The following is a 17,476-nucleotide window of genomic DNA, read 5'->3' as shown; positions in this document are numbered from 1 at the left end:
CCATGTTTTGGATTTGTGAGGAAAAGAGTGTTGATAATCCAGGGATATTTTCATTATTGCTGAATGGTGTTTACTGAGAGTCAGGGCCTTTTCTACTCCTCACCTCACCTGGGAGGAAGCTGGGGCTGCATGAGGAGCTGGGAGAGGACACAGCTGGACAGCTGACCCCACTGACCAAAGGGACATCCCAGATTATATGGCATCATGATCAGTATGTAGAGCCAGGAGAAGAAGGAAAGGGGGACTCTGGGAGCAAGAGCATTTGTCATCACAAGTCACTGCTACTTCCATGGAGCACTGATGCCCTGGAAATGGATGGACATGTGCCTGTCCCTGGGAAGTGGTGAAGGAAGTCCTTGTTTTGCTATCCCTATTAAACTGTCTTCATCTCAGCCCACAAGTTCACACTTCTAGCCTCCTGATTCTCTCCCCTATCCTGCTGGGAAGAAGTGGCTATGCAGTGTTTAGTTTCCAGCTGGGGTTAAACCATGACAAATCCCATATAATCCAAACTTTTCTTTTTTTTTGCTGACTGTTAAGGAGATTTACAGGCTTTCTCCACTATTAAGTTTCTGCAAAATAGAACTCTGCCTGAAATAATGTTTTCTAAGAAACAAAAGTCAGTTTTTCACTTTCTAAAATGCATTACAATCATTAAGAAGGTCCCTCTTTTCCCCTTAACACAGATATTTATTTTATTTTTGTTCAAAAACATACACACACACTCAAATACACACACTTCTTTTGCAAGTGAAGTGTTCCAGATAGCAGTGTAGTTTCTGATTTTGGCCCTAGGTGGTACATTACACCACATTAAAGCAGTGGCTTGCTGAAAACACTCCAGGAAGGCACAGGGGCTCATTCCTCCCTTCCATTCCATCTTTCCGGGTGATACAGACCACTACAGATTTGAAGCTTGCAACAAACACAAGCAAAACAAACTACTGTGTTGTCCCCAACAGAATGATGAGTATTCCAGCAGAACTGCTCATTCCTTTAAAAGCTATTCCTCAAGGGCAGGAAAGGTGACACTGTCTAACAGAGCAGTGCACAGTACCAAAGAGAAGTACTGGAGAATTAGGGAGAGTGCCAAATTTCTCACACATAATCTGCCTCCCTACACTTACTGCAATTATTCCTGTTACTTAATGCTTTAAAAACTTTTATTTCCCCAACTTCACAGCACTTCATCACTTTAAGTCATCTCCATTTCATTCAGCTGAAGAGAGTAAGTACTATTATCCTTCCTCCTTTGTTTGGAGATGAAACAAGCTGCCCAAGGTGACATGCTGAGTCAGGTGCCACCCAAAGCCAGCACTCCTCACTTCTAGTCCTACCTGCAGATTTCCTGGACAATCCTGCCCTTATTAAACATATAATGACTTTACTGTGGGAGACTTCAAAAAGCAGCAGCCGAGCTCACTGTCCCTCTTGGCAGCACTCCCCGAGGAGAGGCGAGCCCATGTCCCTCAAGGAGACAGCAGGAGAATACAGTGCACATCCAGCCCCTGCCAAATGATGACTGGTACAAACAAAAAGATTTGGCAAAGCAGGGTGGTCTGCAGCACTCTCACTCTCTCCTGGCTGTAGACTGGGTTCTTGTTCCCAGTGGGATTTTCTTTCTTTTGCATATGTCAGTAAGAAAATGAGAATGAGTGGCTCAGGGACACCAGCAGGGAACAGACAGAATAATGCCAGTGCCAGTAGGAAATTATTTAAAAGACCAGCAGGAAAGACTAACATTTGAAATTACTGACAAATCCCTCAGCTGTCAATATTATTGAGTATTTTCTGTCACCCTCCCAATGCTCCCCTTTTATTCTGAAATAGCTGGTACAGGGCAGAGGGGAGTATTTTTTATAGCTGTGCTCCTGGAGCTTGGCATCCAAGACTGGCATTCCCAACATAGGTTCTAATGCAAGCTGACTAGCCTGAGCAGCAATGCTGCCCTCGATGCTGGGAGGCAGGGGCTGGTCAGGGTGAGCATCCTGGGTGATGGATGCAGGGATTTGCTGCCAGGAGTGGGCCTGGGGCAGTCCAAGTGTTGAGCACTCATTCAACATCTACTTTATAAAAGAAGACAATGCAAAAACACCAGGATAAGGAAAAGGAATGAAATTAGGAACATCAGAAACTCATTAAGTACCTCTCTGTAAGTCAGTTACTCTCCTTCCCCTCAACATCCCCGTGGAAATCACTGGTGATGACATTAAGAGTTAATCACTGGGAAGCAAGATTTATCTTTGTTTTGTCCCAGCAAACAGCAGAGTGCCACAGCAGCAGCTCAGCTGCAGCTACCTACATTCCAGCAGGATGGCTACCAGTAATAATGCCCTCCCAATACAAGGTCAACAAAGGCACAGCCAGCAGCACTGCAACACAGATCTCCCCTTGGATATCAGACACACAGACCCTGTGCACAGATGTGCCTTCCCAAGGCTGCCACATGGCTCTGCCCCAAAAATCCCCAGCACTGCCAGCAGCATCAGTTGCTCCCACACAGGAGGTTCTGTTGTTTCGAAGTGAAGCAGCCCCTGGGCATGCTCCAGGTGTACTCCATAGCCTACAGCTTTGGCATCCCTCTCAGCTGTTCTGCTACCCTTGCCTTGCTCCCAGCTGTGAAGCCGAACTCTGCTGATGGATAAGCCAGCAGCAGGAAACATCCAATATTTAATCTGTGGTGATATAGACACTGTTTAGCACCTTGCAGGCTCACTCCAGGCTACTGCTCATGCCAACATGGTTATTATTGCTCAGCATCTTCCCACCTCACAATTATGACCCCAAAACTCTTCTTTCTGCCAATGTTAAAACAGGGTTGGAATGTTTAATAGCCTCACTAGGAGAGGGCAGGGCTTGCCATGAGAGGGCAGGCAGCACCCCAAGCACTGCAGCAGAAGCACCCAGCATTTGTCCTGCCCTTTGCTGTGATCTGCTTAAAGCCTTGGCACAATAACCAAGGTAATAAAATATCAAAGACCAGGGAAAGACTGGAAGATGATACTCCAGAGGAATGAAAAAAAAAAAGAAAAAAGATGAAGATAAACTGGTGGTCACACAGGAAAGTGTATTTACAGAACAGGCATATAAAAACATTCAGTGTGCACTTTTTCTAAGAGCACCATTTTTTTTTCCTATGACTGGTCCTTTTATTGCTCTTCAGACATTACTTCAAATGTTAACACTTGTGTTTGCAGTGATTTCACCTTTTTAATATTCTAATTTCTGACTTGGCCTGGAAGTTGAAATTCTCATTATCATCTTTTATTTCTGTTTTGAGGGTGTTTAGGGTTTTTTGTTTGTTTGTATAACCATGAATACGTTGAAACAGAAAAAGAAATCCACTCATATCTATTATTTTATTATTTCTGATGCCTAACCCATGAGTTTTACAGGTGTGAGACTGGTAATAAAGGCAGTAGATCATTTACCTGATCACTCCTATTACACTCTGTAGAAGAACCAGAATAAGAGACCATTTGTTCAATAGCTGGTCTTTTTGAGGCCAGAAACCTGTGCAGATCAGCCACTACTTAGCTGGTGGAAGGCATATTATCTAGAAATAGGACAGGCTTATAGAAAACTGAAGGTAACAAAAGGATTAAAAAAAAGCTCCATCTGAACAGGAAAAGCTGGATTCTACATTTTGATACAGCTCTACTACCTCAGTTACACAAAAGGGTGTTCACTTCAGAGTTCACTACAGAACTAGCCAACAGTCAAATAATTTCCTTTAACATTTTCTTTCATTTCCTCTATTTCCATTCACTATTTCCCTACCAAAAGAAGACTTAAGTCACAATAATATTTTCTTCAGATATTAGTGATTAACAAACATTTATAACTGTTTTCAGAGTCTACATACCATTAGAAAGTATTCCCTTACAAGAAAATCCACTTGAATAGCATGTGCACACAGAACAAGGCTTGCCTGGTACAAAAAATGCATTTTAAATGTGTATAACCTGCATCTCACCACTCACATTAAGTATTATCTCGTGCAAATCACTCCACTGTGGACAATGAGAAAAGACTGGTCATTTGTTCACCACTTACTTTAGTTTTCTGACCTTATTCTCTGCACACGGCTTTTAAGGTTTGCACTGCATAGACAATTTCTATGAGAATTTCCTCCTAACACCTGAGACAAAGAAAAATTCTAAGTTTTTGACATCTGAGCTCAGACCTCTAAATCCCCATTCCCCACAAGTATGACCTTCTTCTAAGAAGAGCTGCAGCTTATCAGAAATTCAGATGAGTAACAGTGATGACAAACCTATACCACAGGCTTTTAGAAGAATTAATAACTGGCTCTTGCCATCCCCTCATCAATTCCCATGAAGTGCTCACTTGGCTGTGATTGTTACTTATAATGGTTACATCAACCTGAAACTGAGTGAGTGTTTTAAAAATTATTTAAGACCAGTTCTGGGTACTAAAGCAGCTCCCAAGTCCCTGCTGCCAAACTGCATGTTCTTCACAGGAAGGTGAAGTTTTCTCCCTTGTGCCCAAGAGGAAAAAAAATACCACTGCCTCTGATAACAGACAATAGTAATGAACCATACAAAGGAAATAATGGGTTATTTCAAGCATTTGACAGCTTACTACAGTTTAAAAAGATTTGTGAAGATGAGAATGCATTTCATTTATCTCAAACTATTTCATTTTGGGCATCTGTAGCAATTATAGCTAACATTTTTCATACAGCATTGTGGTTCTTGAATTACAGTGCCCATTTCAAAGCAACATTCAAATTAATCTAGTCAATTTTTCCAGTCTTCAAATCCACGAGGTTAAAGTTTGACAAGTTCCAGTTTCATCTGTAACCAAATCAGAGCTAAGCATTTCTATACTACCTAAGTGCCAGGCAATGAGGCAGCCTCTCCTTGAGGAGGAAGCTCCTTTCCTTGGAGGCTGCAGAGGGAGGAAAGTGGAATTCACCCCAGCAAAATGGCACAGGTGATGTACTACGAGAACTCTGGGAGCCCTGCACTGTCACACTGTACAGCTGACTTTCAGGAGGGAGCTGCCAATTGCCACGATTGCCAGGGAAGCAGCTCCACAGCAGCCACTGTGGCATCTCTGCCCCCTTCCCTGTCAGGGCTGCCTCCCCTGCTGAAATCTAACTGCAAAAAAAAACCAAAAGCACAAAGCTGGCAATTAGTGTTCAGCCAGAGCAGTCCCCCAAGGCCTCTCACCACGACCTTGGCAGCTCCCTAAGGAGCACGAAGAGGGGAAAAAACATAAAATTGGAATGGATAAAAAGGTGAGACTGTGGAGTTAGAACTGGTGGAAACCATTAAAAGATCACATCTCTCAGTTACAATCTGGCTCTTTTTTTTTTTTACAGCAAAATGAAGCTCTGAACTCAACACTGTTACCAGGAATTCAATGCATCAAAAGGTGACTTCATAAATGGCTCCCTGGCCAACAATGTCAGCAAAGAGGCCAAGGGAACCACTCTGGGAAAAGCACATCAGAAGAAAGGACCTCCCTGCAACACCACAGGACACTTGTGTCCTCCAGGCATGGCTTGTGGGGGATGTCCCAAGGTCAGGGACACACTGTGGTTAACCCAGCAAACTCCTGGCTCACAAGGCAAATTAGGTGCCCATCTACTATGGGGTTGACTAAATACAGTCTTAGCAAGGACTGACTAAGATTCCATCTAAAGCCTTTGACTCTGCAACAACATGTCTTAAGCACTCCTGGTCTTTGGAGAGATCCTTTTCCCAGTCTCTTCTTGCTGTTTAAGTGAAACAAACAATGCATTTTGCTGGGCCCTTACTGGGACAGTCGTTTTGATCCAGTGAACAGCCATGGCAGCTTCACAAACAGTAGCAGCAATAAAACTCCAGGGTGTCAGACAATATATGGAATGTCATAACAATGTGTATTTCAAATCTTTGCACCCCAGCTAATCTCTATTCATTCCCCTTCCACACTCCCCTCTCAAATTACAGCAGCAGCAAACAATGTCACATCTAAGCCTCCAAATGCAAAATGAATACAGGCTACATAAAACATAGCAGGGTCTAAAAATAATTGAAGACAGCGTTACCTTAAATTTGTGTTCCAAATTTGTCTTCTACTGACAAATACAACTTTGGCAAAAGACCTAACTATAGGGAGTATTAAAGGTGGTATCAGAAGTTTTTCCAGCAGCTGCCTGTGCCAGAGCTCTTTGGGAGGCTTTGCTGCAGGCCCACACAGCACAAGGAAAAGGGGTTTGGTGTACTCACCGTCTGCAGAGTTTCCTCCTGCCTCCTGCTTTGGCTCTGCCGGTTGATGAAGGAGCGTGTCGAGAGTTTGTAATGGTTCAACAGGCAGATGATCACTACCACCATAACAGTTATAACCACGATTATAATGATGATTTGAACAAACTCCAGTTCAGCTAAAACAAAGAAAAACAGGAGAATGTGTCATCAATACACAGAAGGTATCATCAAAGCAACAACCTGAAAAATCCCTCAGTATTTCTCTGAGATTGATCTGGCTTGAGATACTATTGCTGTCCATTCTGCAAAATTTTGTGAAGAAAACTGTTCTAAAAAGTACAAAAATTATTTCATTTATGCTAGAGCAAACTGATCAGCATGAGTGGCTGTAGGTCAAAACAAAGAAGCTTCCTGGTGATCCTTCTCTGCAGCCTCCATAGATAATAAGCTCTTCAACATAAATACCACAAATGAGCCTTTTGGACAAAATAATTTCACTGAACAAAAAAGTGAAGAAATCACACACACATAAACCCCACTCTATTTTAATAGTCACCTGTAATACTAAGAGTTGAGTGGGCTCCATAAGCTTCAAAGCCTGAGAGGAATCAGGACACTTTGTCTAGTATACTACCCCAATTATTTTTTATCAAGTAAATAGCATGAAAGTTATTTAACTAGAGTGGTAACTTAAAGCCTATTGACTCTACATGCAGTGTCTTTTTCAATTACTACCTTCTTTCCAACTCATGTAACCCTAACTTTTCTAAGGCCTTCCCAGTCATGTAAAAATCTAAAGAGCTCTGGTACTCTAGAACAAGGTATGCTCCATCAGGGTTAAAAATGAAACCAAGGCCTTGGTTGTTGCAAGAGATACAATTACAATGAACTCCGTCAGAATGCATCATCTTATCTGAAGCCCTGCCTATACCACAAATATTAAGTATATTTAGAGATGAGTCACTCTTGCACCCTTTTGGCTATACTGGAGCAGCAAGGATGAGCAATGTAAGGGGGAAAATTGCCCTTTGGAGTTACCGAGCTGATGATATTTCTATGGAAACTGCATTGCTCACAGGGGATGCTCTCATCTTGAAAGACAACTCCAGTTAATGGGAGGAGGTCTTTGGTTGCTAGGCTGGTAGAAAAAGAAGCAGCTCAAGGTTCCTCAAAAGTACTTTCCAAAAGGGCTTTTTGGATGCAGAAACATGAACTTAGGGGAACTGATACTAAATTTCTGTTTTAAAAAGCCAACAAGGAGAGGTGACATGAAAATGTAAGGACAGAACAAACATCAGAAAAAAAGTCTCCTTCCCCCCCATGTCTAATCTGTAGCCACCCTCAGCTTTCTGTGTGACAGCAGAACACTTGTGCAGACACAACACATCTGTGAAGCTGAGCTAGAAAAACACCACTAAAACATAAAATCCAAGATGAACCTGCAGCAGACCTAAAGGAAACCCAAGGCTGTTTCATTATTCTAATATCCCTTGCAAACAAAACCATCAGACCACAGGAGCTGCAGGTGTGCTGGTGCCAAGGTCCAGCTGTCTGTCACAAGCTGCCAGCAGGCACAGCCACAGCACCAAAGTGTGAGGGTCTGCAGTCATCTCCTGAGGAGTAACTAAGCCTACTTAAGGCTAAGGAAAGGGCAAAAATATGCTTATCACTTTATCACTCATTGCTGTTGAGTACTTTCCACTCATCATTAAGACCACCAAGATTTTCAAAGAATTTGGTTAGTCAGTGCTTTGCTATCAGCCCCACAGGCAGGGCAGCGAGCTTTCTTTTTCCCCTCTCTTGCGTCACTGGGAGCTAACAATGTCGGCACCAAAAGATCAAAAAGCCGGAAGAACAGAATTAATTAAAAAATAAACCCTCCCAAACTACCATTAAGTTAAAAGTCAGTTTTTCTTGGCTCAGAAACACAGAACACAGACTTTACACAGTTGACAACTTCTGCAATTCACATTCTGTGGCTACTGAAGTACTAAAGGGTTTCTTCATCCAAACTTTTTTTGGGTCCATGTCACACTTTAGACTGGGAACTGAGAGACTGTTGCTAAAGGGCAACATGCAAAACAAGCAATGTTGATTTAGGCTTTCCTAGAAAGATCACTAGAATGACATGTTACTTCTCTATCTGCCAAGGGCAGAGCCTTCTAAATTTATCGAGACCCCTGCGTTTCAATGGCAAGGGGCAGTAACTCTCCCTTAGAGATGAGTGATTTAGTCTGTAAGCACTTCCCATGGGAGGGAATCATTCGAAAATGTTTGATTAAAACATGGCCATACAATAAAGAAAATAAAAACTACAGCACACAGCTGTGAGCACATGGGATTTCCCAGGTCCAGTTTACATTGTAAATACCAAACTGCAACAAAACACCTTACTGATGCTCAAGAGGATTTCCTTAATGGAAAGCAGGGGGAAATGAAAGATATTTTTAAATCTCTTCCTCCTGAGTGACATTCCTGCTGCTCATTAGCAGCAAAAAGCACGGCAGACTGCAGCAGCAGTCTGTATTTGCTGGCACTGTTCAAGGCTATTTAAATAGTTCCCAGCGGCTGCTGACAGGCACTGGGTCACCACGTCCCCTGCCCAACACCTGCCAGGCGGGAAGGGCCACCGCCTTCCAGACAGGCATCTCCTCCTGCCCGCTCATCCTATTAATTTACTGGGGAAGAAACCGGGCAAAGCTCCAGGAAGAGAAATACTTTGGTTTTACTGCTCGAGCCTGTCACAAGCACATATATCCATTTCTTACCGCGCAAGAAACAACACTTCTAATAAAAATTCTCCAGGGGAAAAAACCCTTAAAACCAAGCACAACGTTTCAGGGTAAACGCCCAACACGGAAAAGGCGACTAACTACACGTCGAACCGAGCCACCTTCTCGGAAGAGCTCGAGCAGAGAGACGATTTACAGCCCTAGCAACGAGCACCCACAGCAGCCGGTCACCCCGACCCTTCCCGCACAGAGCCCGCGGCTCCGCCGGCCGGCGCTCCCGGGCGGAGCGGGTCCCTGCCCCTGCGGACCGGTACCTCTTTCCAACAACAGGTCTTTTAACCGCGCATCCTTCACCGCTGTCTTGTTGAGCCGCTCACTGGACATGCTCGCCTCCGCCGGGCGGGGGGCTCAAGCCGCTCCGCCAGCCCCCGCGGCGGGCACCGCATCCCCGGCAGCCCCGGGCTCCATCCAGCGCGGGGCCGCGCTCAGGGAGGCTGCAGGGAGCCTCCCGCCCGCGCCCGTCCCGGCGCCGGGAGCGCGGCCGCCGCCCCGCAGCCGGAGCGGGCGGGCACGGCCGGCACCGACACCGGCACCAGCCCCGGCCCCGGCCGCTCCCGCCCCGCCGTGCCCCGGCCGCGCGTGTGCGCGCACGCACGGACACCAGGGTCCCGCCGGGCTCCGCGCCCGGGCGAAACGGATTCAATTCGGGGGAAAAAAAAAAAAAAAAAAATCAAAAAACCCAAACCACAACAACAAAAAGAGAAAAAAAAAAAAAATGAAAAAGCAGTCGACCGGCGAGAACAAAAAGAGCGGAAAGGCGCTGCCCCGCTGCCGGGCGAGCCCCGCGGGGAGGCGCGGAGCGCAGGGAGGGAAGGAGGGATGCAGGAAGGTCCGTACCTGAGCCGCGCCGCCGCCGCTCTTTAAGCCCGGCCCGGCGCGGCGCGCTCGGGGCGCCCCGGCTCCGCCGCCTGCCCCGGCCCGCCCGCGCCTGCGCCGCGCCCGCGCCGCCCCCGCGCACGTGCCCGCGCCCCGCCCCGCCCCGCCCGCAGCACGGGGCCGCGCGCGGCCGGGCGCGCTCCCGGCCCGGGGCGCCTCGCAGGGCACCGGCAGCCGCAGCTCGCCCCCGGCGGGACACGGGCAGCGACGGACCCGGGAGCCTCCCGGTGCGCGGGCTCCTTAGCCAGAGTTCCACGGGTGTCGTGTGTGCGCGTGTGCGTAAAATATCAGGGAGTCGCGTCCTGGAGCTATGCTGTAAAACCGTAACCATCAAATGAACAATGCCTGTAACCTCAAGTTAAAAAATAAAAAAAACTAGAGAAGGAGGGAAAGGAAGAACACCGGGCTCCAGCCGCATATGTGTTCGTTTGGCAGAACTCCCAGCTCCAGCAGTGCCTGCCTTCCCCTGAACCCCTGTGCCTGCCAGTGAGCCCCTGTGCCTGCCCCTAAACCCCTCTGCCTGTCCCTAAACTCCTCTGCTGTCCGAGCCCCTTTGCCTGTCCCTAAACCCCTGTGCCTGTCCCTGAACCCCTCTGCCTGTCCCAGAGCCCCTGTGCCTGCCAGTGAGCCCCTTTGCTCTCCCTGAACCCCTGTGCCTGTCCCTGAACCCCTCTGCCTGTCCCAGAGCCCCTGTGGCCCCCTGAACCCCTATGGTTGCCCCAGAGCCCCTGTGCCTGCCAGTGAGCCCCTTTGCTCTCCCTGAACCCCTGTGCCTGTCCCTGAACCCCTCTGCCTGCCCCAGAGCCCCTGTGCCTGCCCCTAAACTTCTCTGCTGTCTGAGCCCCTGTGCCTGTCCCTGAACCCCTCTGCCTGCCCCAGAGCCCCTGTGCCTGCCAGTGAGCCCCTTTGCTCTCCCTGAACCCCTGTGCCTGCCCCTAAACTCCTCTGCCTTCCCCAAAGCCCCTGTACCTGTCCCTGAACCCCTCTGCCCGCCCCAGAGCCCCTGTGGCCCCCTGAACCCCTATGGCTGCCCCAGCCCTGCCGCTGAGCCAGCCTCTCTGACTGATGAACAATGCCCGATGGGTTCCTCATCCCGGTCCCCACCCGTATCCCCACCAGACAACCACAGTGGAAGCCAGCAGCAGGGACTCAGGGCTGTCCCTGCTGCCAGCCTGCACCGGAGCAGCACAGCCCACAGTGTCCCTGCCATGTTAGGAAGCACCAGTAGCACCGTGTCCCTCAGCTCCTGATGTTCCTCCTGTACTGGCTTCACCACCATGGCCAAGACTCCTCCCATTCCAAGTTACTGCTCTGGATTTGGCATCCCCAAAGCACTAAGACCACTGTGTTCACGTGAACAAGAAAAGTGATTCAGCCTCTGGTCCACACTCGGCCAGGCCCTCGGAGCTCCTGAAAGCAGAGGAGATGGCTCCAGCCCTGAGAGGCTCCATGCCCCTCTCCCGGCAGGCTGTGGCTGGCTCAGCTCACACCAGCACCGCTCTCCCCCACACACAGCACAGGCCCCCAGGACACTCTGGCACTGACCACGGAGGTAAACCCACTGCTGCCCATGCCTTCCATGTTCTTAAATCCCATGGACCAGCCTCGAATAAACAGATGCCCAAACTCAAGGTCAAAGAGCAAAAGCCAGGAGGAGAAAGAGGCTGAGAGGAGTGGCTCTGCTTTCAGTCACCTATCAAGCTAGTGCTATGAAGAGCCAGGGGGTTAAAAATATTAGGGAGACATATCCTGCTATATATATCCACAGCACACAGCAGGGCCCCTCTCCTGGTTACAGGCTATCCCCACTGTCTGGATTTATTAAACTGTTGTTGACGTTTAGCTTGATCCTGCAAGGTCTAAGGCCTCAATCCAAACACAACAGTCAAGCTGGGGGACAGTGATTGTGGGCAGTAAATAAATATCCTTCGAGAGTTCCTAGAAGAGCAGAACGGGTTTAAATTATATGTCAATGGAATGCTTTTGTGCAAGTGGAGTATTAACCAAATACAGCATTGCTACCAGCAGAGAGAAGTAATTCAGTACAGATAGCAGATGTGGAGCACCTTCAAAATTACAATCTGATTGTCCCTAAACTACCTTGAAAACAATTCATTCAACAGACCAGACTTCTAAACATGTCTGTTGTGTGGGCATACCCACTCAATGTGTACAGAGCTGCTGCTAAGGCCAGTCACCTTCCTGTTGCAAACTCTTTGTTATCAAGGACTTTGAAAGACAAAGTTTCTGAGCCAAAGACTGGCCTCCCGAACCTCATGTTTAAAATGAAAAGTTGGTTTCAGATGAGTGCAGTTTAAAGACTACAAAGAAAGCAGAAAACAAACCAAATTAATATATTAGTATTAATGCTTCTCCTTTACTCATACAATTGAACTGTAGATATTTAGAGTCCTCAGTTTCTGAAGAGCATTAACCCATGACATAAAATAATTGCTTTGGCAAGACTGAGGATTCGGCACATAGACTGATAACTAACACAGTTTCCTCCCTCTCTAGCCCAACACCCACCAACTATTTGTTGTACAAGTGCAGGCACAATGACTGCAAAATGGTTAGAGGCTTCTGTATCCATAAGTAGTGCATCTGATAAGCATCCTCAAGAATGTCCTCAGAACAGTATTTGGCTCATCACCTATTTATTAAGAATTTATCACAAACTTTTTAATGTGAATTAAACCCTGTGCCAGAGAGCCCATATAAGCTTCTCTGTCAACAAGAATGGGGGACCAGCTTCCTGCTAAAATTCCAAGTAGCAGGTTCTACCATGACCTCTGAGCAAGGCGGCTGCTCTGGCATCAGGGCTGAAGCTCCTTAAGCAGGTTCTGGCACAAAGTCATAATGCTTCTCCACAGGCCATTACAAGTCTAGCATATTAATGATAAAACCAAGGGCTAGTTAAACTTGGTAACAGGTGAAATTTTATGAAGGACATGTTCACTGATCTGTCTCCTCAGATCGTTACTGGGAAAATGAAAGACTCATTCTGGAACCCACAAGAACAAAACCTGAATTTTTTATTTTACTGTTAGTAAAGATGTTAATCTCAAGTGTAAAGAAACAGTCATGCTTTGGTGACCAAAACTGCACAGATGCTGCTTTCTCAATATAAGTTTTGCATTTCTGCTACTTCTCCCTTTTTTTTTTTCTGATTGTCTAAAGACATTAGTGACTGTGGGCAAGTTCTTGGCCAGCCCTTACTTTGAAGAGTAAGAGAAAACATGCAGTCTTGCAACTGGACAATAAGGGGGTGTTTCCTCCTGCCTGCAGCCAGCGCCTTGGGGTCACTCACTTTGGGGAACCTGGACAGAGGTGCTTCCCTCTCCCTGCACTGTCAAGCAACTTCAAGGCTCCAAGCAACTTCAGATGCACCCAGTGAATGCCCCATGCCCCCACCTCTCAAACTGCCATCACCTGGGGAAATTTTCACCTTTCTGATTAAATATGCAGTTTAAGTTTGTCAGAAAAAGATAGAGGAACAGCACCAACCGAGGGAAAGGAAAAGTGCTTTCCTCATAGGCAGTGAATTCAAGTAACTGATTTGCCAGCAGTATGTATCCAGACGTATTATGTTGTGTTTAATGTGATTAGGTGCAAGGAACAAGCAGATGGGAGCCCTGTAGAGAGATTAGCAACACAACCCAAAAGAAGTAAAGTTGGTGGAAAGAAGAACACAATATTTAAGGCCTCTAAATTAACTCCCTGTTAAAGCTGTTCTTTACTCTGCAGTAATAGGAAGGATTAGGCAATTCAAGCAGTCCTTCATATGCATAGTTAGTTGCACAGCCTCAATGATCCCTGTTCTGGCCACGCATGCAGTGGTTTGTTTTCCTGTACTGGAAGGAGGGTTCAATCAGGGACACTGAATTATAACATGCTGATTTAAAAGTAATCACCGTTTCAGACCTGACTAGCACTGGCTCTGTTTACACTGGCGAGTGAGAAAATCTACTTATGAATTATCCCCACTGCAGTTCTATTAGTCCTCACATGTTGGCTCGACATAGGCAATTTACAGTCCTCTCTTCCAGCAGGGTTAAATGGTACAGTGAGCATAATGCCCTGGCCCTGTTTACACTGGAGATTACACTGCTGGTAACCAATGCTCCCCTGCCACTGCTGAAAAACAGGTACAGAATTTCCTGGTGCTGATGCCTGAGGAATGAGAAGCTCTGGGCAGGGAAAGACAGCTGTAAATATGAAGAGGATAATCAACCTGGACTGTTCAGACCAGGAGAACATCCCCAAGGGGACGAAGTAACCAGATGTCTGAGAACCAAAATTTCCCACCACTAGTGTGAATACTGTGATACAGTGGCTTTCACATGTTTTAATCATTGGCTATTTCAATCCTCCATTTAGTTCTGTCCAAAATTAGTGAACAAAATCAGCTGTGCTGAAAATACTGCACCTCCTTCCATCCTTAATTTTGATCACATTCCACAGCTTTTGTCACATTTTGAGCTCAAATCAACTAAGTGTAAAAATGAGCTATTTAAGTAAGAGAAAAGGCAGGAAAGGATCACAATATTGTTTGCTTGGGTTTTTTTAAATTCTGTTATTATTCTCCCAGCAGTCTTTGCAATTAGTACCTGGTACTGGATTCTATGGAGTCTCTGGTTGCAGCATGACTACCCTGCCTAAGCTCCCTGTGGTTTCCAGGCAATTCCCAGCAAGTACAGGAAAGAATCATCCCTCATTAGTAATTTTTTTTTTTTTTCTGCTCAAGCAGAAGCTAGAAGAAATGCACTAAGGACCACATTAAAAAGCTGAGAGATCACATCATGCATTATCCTGCCATAGGAATGGATTAAAGTTAAATGAGGGATAGAATTAGCATGGATGCTAGAATTAGGCATATGCAAAAATCCACCTCCAACACAAAGCTAAAAGCCCTGTTGTAGAAGTATAGGTTGCTAAATAAGCTATTAGTGGTATTTTAAACACACAAAGAACGTTCATTCGTCCACTAAAGAACATACTTCAGTTACAGAGAGTCTCCTGCCAGGTGGATTATTCGCTCCATAAATCTCAATTGCCAGCAAACTCCCTGGCAGCCAGGAAAAGAAAACAACAGGCACTCGACTGCAGGTTAACAGACTATCAAATATTTTAGTACTTTCTGACTAAGGTGTAATGCAAAGACTTCAGAAAGCTGGACAGTCCAGAAAGATCACAAGGAAACCCAGCAATCTTGCTCTAAAAAAAAAAAAAAAAAAGTAACAATCTAAGGGCAAGACAGAACAGAGATAAGAAGGGAAAGCAGAACCAGGATTACAATGCAGTACTAAAAATACAAATAGAATGTGAAGAGCTGTATTTTATTTCTGACATTAATATAATCAGCTAAGTTAGAGATACAAAGCTCTGCCTCACTGATGGTGCTGTCTTGTACCTGAAAGTAAAGGATGAAGAGAGAACCTGAAAAAAATATCCAACTAGATATGGGGGGGAACAAAGGGAATCAACAGAATGCAAAATTTGAGGTCAGAGATGACATAAAAATAATGCTTTTAAAGAACTACAATGCCAATATAAGCTAGTGTTAACATTTAAAAGTGAGCAAAGGAAAGACTTCAATAATGGTAAATGGATCTACATGCAAAACAAAGGAATTTGTTTTCTTTCATCCTGCAGTTTTCTTATCATTTGTCTTGCAGCATTTACATACATGCTGTCTGGATGTGTAATCATAAGGGAAATTAACCCTGGATAACCCCATGCAGCAGCACGTTTACAGAAATTGCTCTAGAGAAAACAACTCTAGGAATAAAATGAGGGATGTTCAAACCATCGGAAATCAAGTGAGTCACAGACACGATAGGTCTGAAGGATGGGAAAAATCTCTTTATGAGAACATGCCATTAAACATTACAATCAAGCATAAAATTGCTCTGCCACACTATTTTGTTTTATTTGCATTGTTAAATTTCTTCTCCTAACAATAATGGATAGTTTATAGCACTAATGATTTATACAAAAGGAGCTGTGTAAATGCATCCCAAATGGATGCCTTCTTTCTTAAGAGCCACAGACTCAGTTTCCTTCAGCTTGATCGCAGACTGGTGACTCACACAAATTTCACATCTGCCTCAGGATACAATGGTGCAGCTTCTAACAAGGTTTCATGATGGATTAAGCTCCTATGGTGCAAGAGAGGTGTAAAAACTTATGCCAATTTTAAAAAGCATGCTGCATTTCCACAAATTGCCATGGTGCAAGAACTAGAGACTCTCCTATTAACAACTGTTATCACATTACTAAGTTCATTACTTCAGGCTTCTGCAGGCCCACTTAAAATAAAATACATGGCTGGCATACAATTTGTGTATGTCCATGCATAGAAACACAAATTTTCCCCAATAAATCAATGTAATTGATCACATTGTACAACTATTTAAATGTGTCCGCAAAACACATTCACCTCATTTGCAGTGCACCCTCAAAAGAGGTGAGGATTAAGATTTTTGGTAGGCAAAATGATTTGGATTTGCTCTAGTTTATAACTCTCTTTATGATATAACAGAGTAATCTATTTCCAATCCACAGCATTCCAAAACAGTAAAGTCAGGCTCCCTCAAATCAGAAATCAGAAGAGTGACATAAAACATCCCTGTGGGATCCACCTAGATCTTATCTTTCCAGAGTGTCCTTGACTTTTATGTTAAAATTAAGGTATTCCTTCATGCTTGATCCAAGCAGCTGAAGCATTAAGAAAATGATTTAATTTAAGGCAAAATCTTGAGAAAGGACAACACTGGGAATAAGAATCAGAATCTAGTCAAGATTTCTTAGGCCAGCAAGAACGAGAATAATTGCAGATAAAAAGTACTCAGGTCATGGGGAAGTATCGGGAAGTTTGTAATGCACTTCTTTTCTGACTAATGGCATAACTGAATGTGTGGGCAATAATCCTCAAGCAGGAGATGTGAGGAGGAAATAAGAGAAAAAGTCCACAGAGAATGTCACTTGTCAGATGCTTCCTGCAGTTTTTCTATAACCACTTATTGGGAGCCAGTTTCACCGCATCATCACAGGCACTCCTCAGCAAGCAGCAGCGTTTCTGTCACTTCCTTCAGACTGGAAAAGGAGTAAGACTTCCCAAAAATACATCTTCTAGAAAAGAGGAAATTAAGCGAGCAAGCTCAGCACTCAATGGGAATGGGATACCTCACTGTTACTTGTGAAAAGCAGACCTCTGAGTAAACCACCAGCGAAACGACAACCACACTGCAGAAGCTACCAGGCTATTTTTACCACAGCAGAATATGTTATCTTTTCATTTTGAAGAAAGGCAATAAAAATTCATAAGATTCATGCTCTGCATTTAAAGGGAAAAGCTTGGTAATACAGCATTCAGCAGACCACATGGTTTTTAACATCACCATGAATGGTCTAAGTTCTTCCGTCTTCTGACATGTTCACAGGGATGGTGTTTACATTGACTTGTTCATAGTACATCATATCACATTTTAATGATTCAGTTCGCTCTGACAAAAGGAAACATCTGCCATAATTTTTTTCTTTCGTGAACTTTATCACAATTAAAAATCTGACGTTTCACCAGCC

At 45.1% G+C, this 17,476-nt stretch overlaps 1 protein-coding gene across 5 annotated transcripts in view; it reads right to left on the bottom strand.

Annotated features, from left to right (window-relative positions):
- The window catches only part of LDLRAD4 (low density lipoprotein receptor class A domain containing 4), a 240,275-nt gene that overhangs the window by 15,456 nt on the left and 207,343 nt on the right, over positions 1-17,476 (bottom strand). For 3 of the 5 annotated variants that reach the window (XM_056485912.1, XM_056485914.1, XM_056485913.1), the window contains exon 4: positions 6,243-6,397. In XM_056485912.1, the coding sequence (XP_056341887.1) occupies positions 6,243-6,397 (155 nt within the window). Of the gene's footprint in view, positions 1-6,242; positions 6,398-9,267; positions 9,583-9,850; positions 9,932-17,476 lie in introns of those variants that run through there. The other 2 variants (XM_056485916.1, XM_056485915.1) reach the window with 2 other exon arrangements.

The sequence above is a fragment of the Oenanthe melanoleuca genome, chromosome 2 (genome assembly GCF_029582105.1).
Source record: "Oenanthe melanoleuca isolate GR-GAL-2019-014 chromosome 2, OMel1.0, whole genome shotgun sequence".
NCBI lineage: Eukaryota > Metazoa > Chordata > Aves > Passeriformes > Muscicapidae > Oenanthe > Oenanthe melanoleuca.
This window is presented reverse-complemented; position numbering and strand designations above follow the sequence as displayed.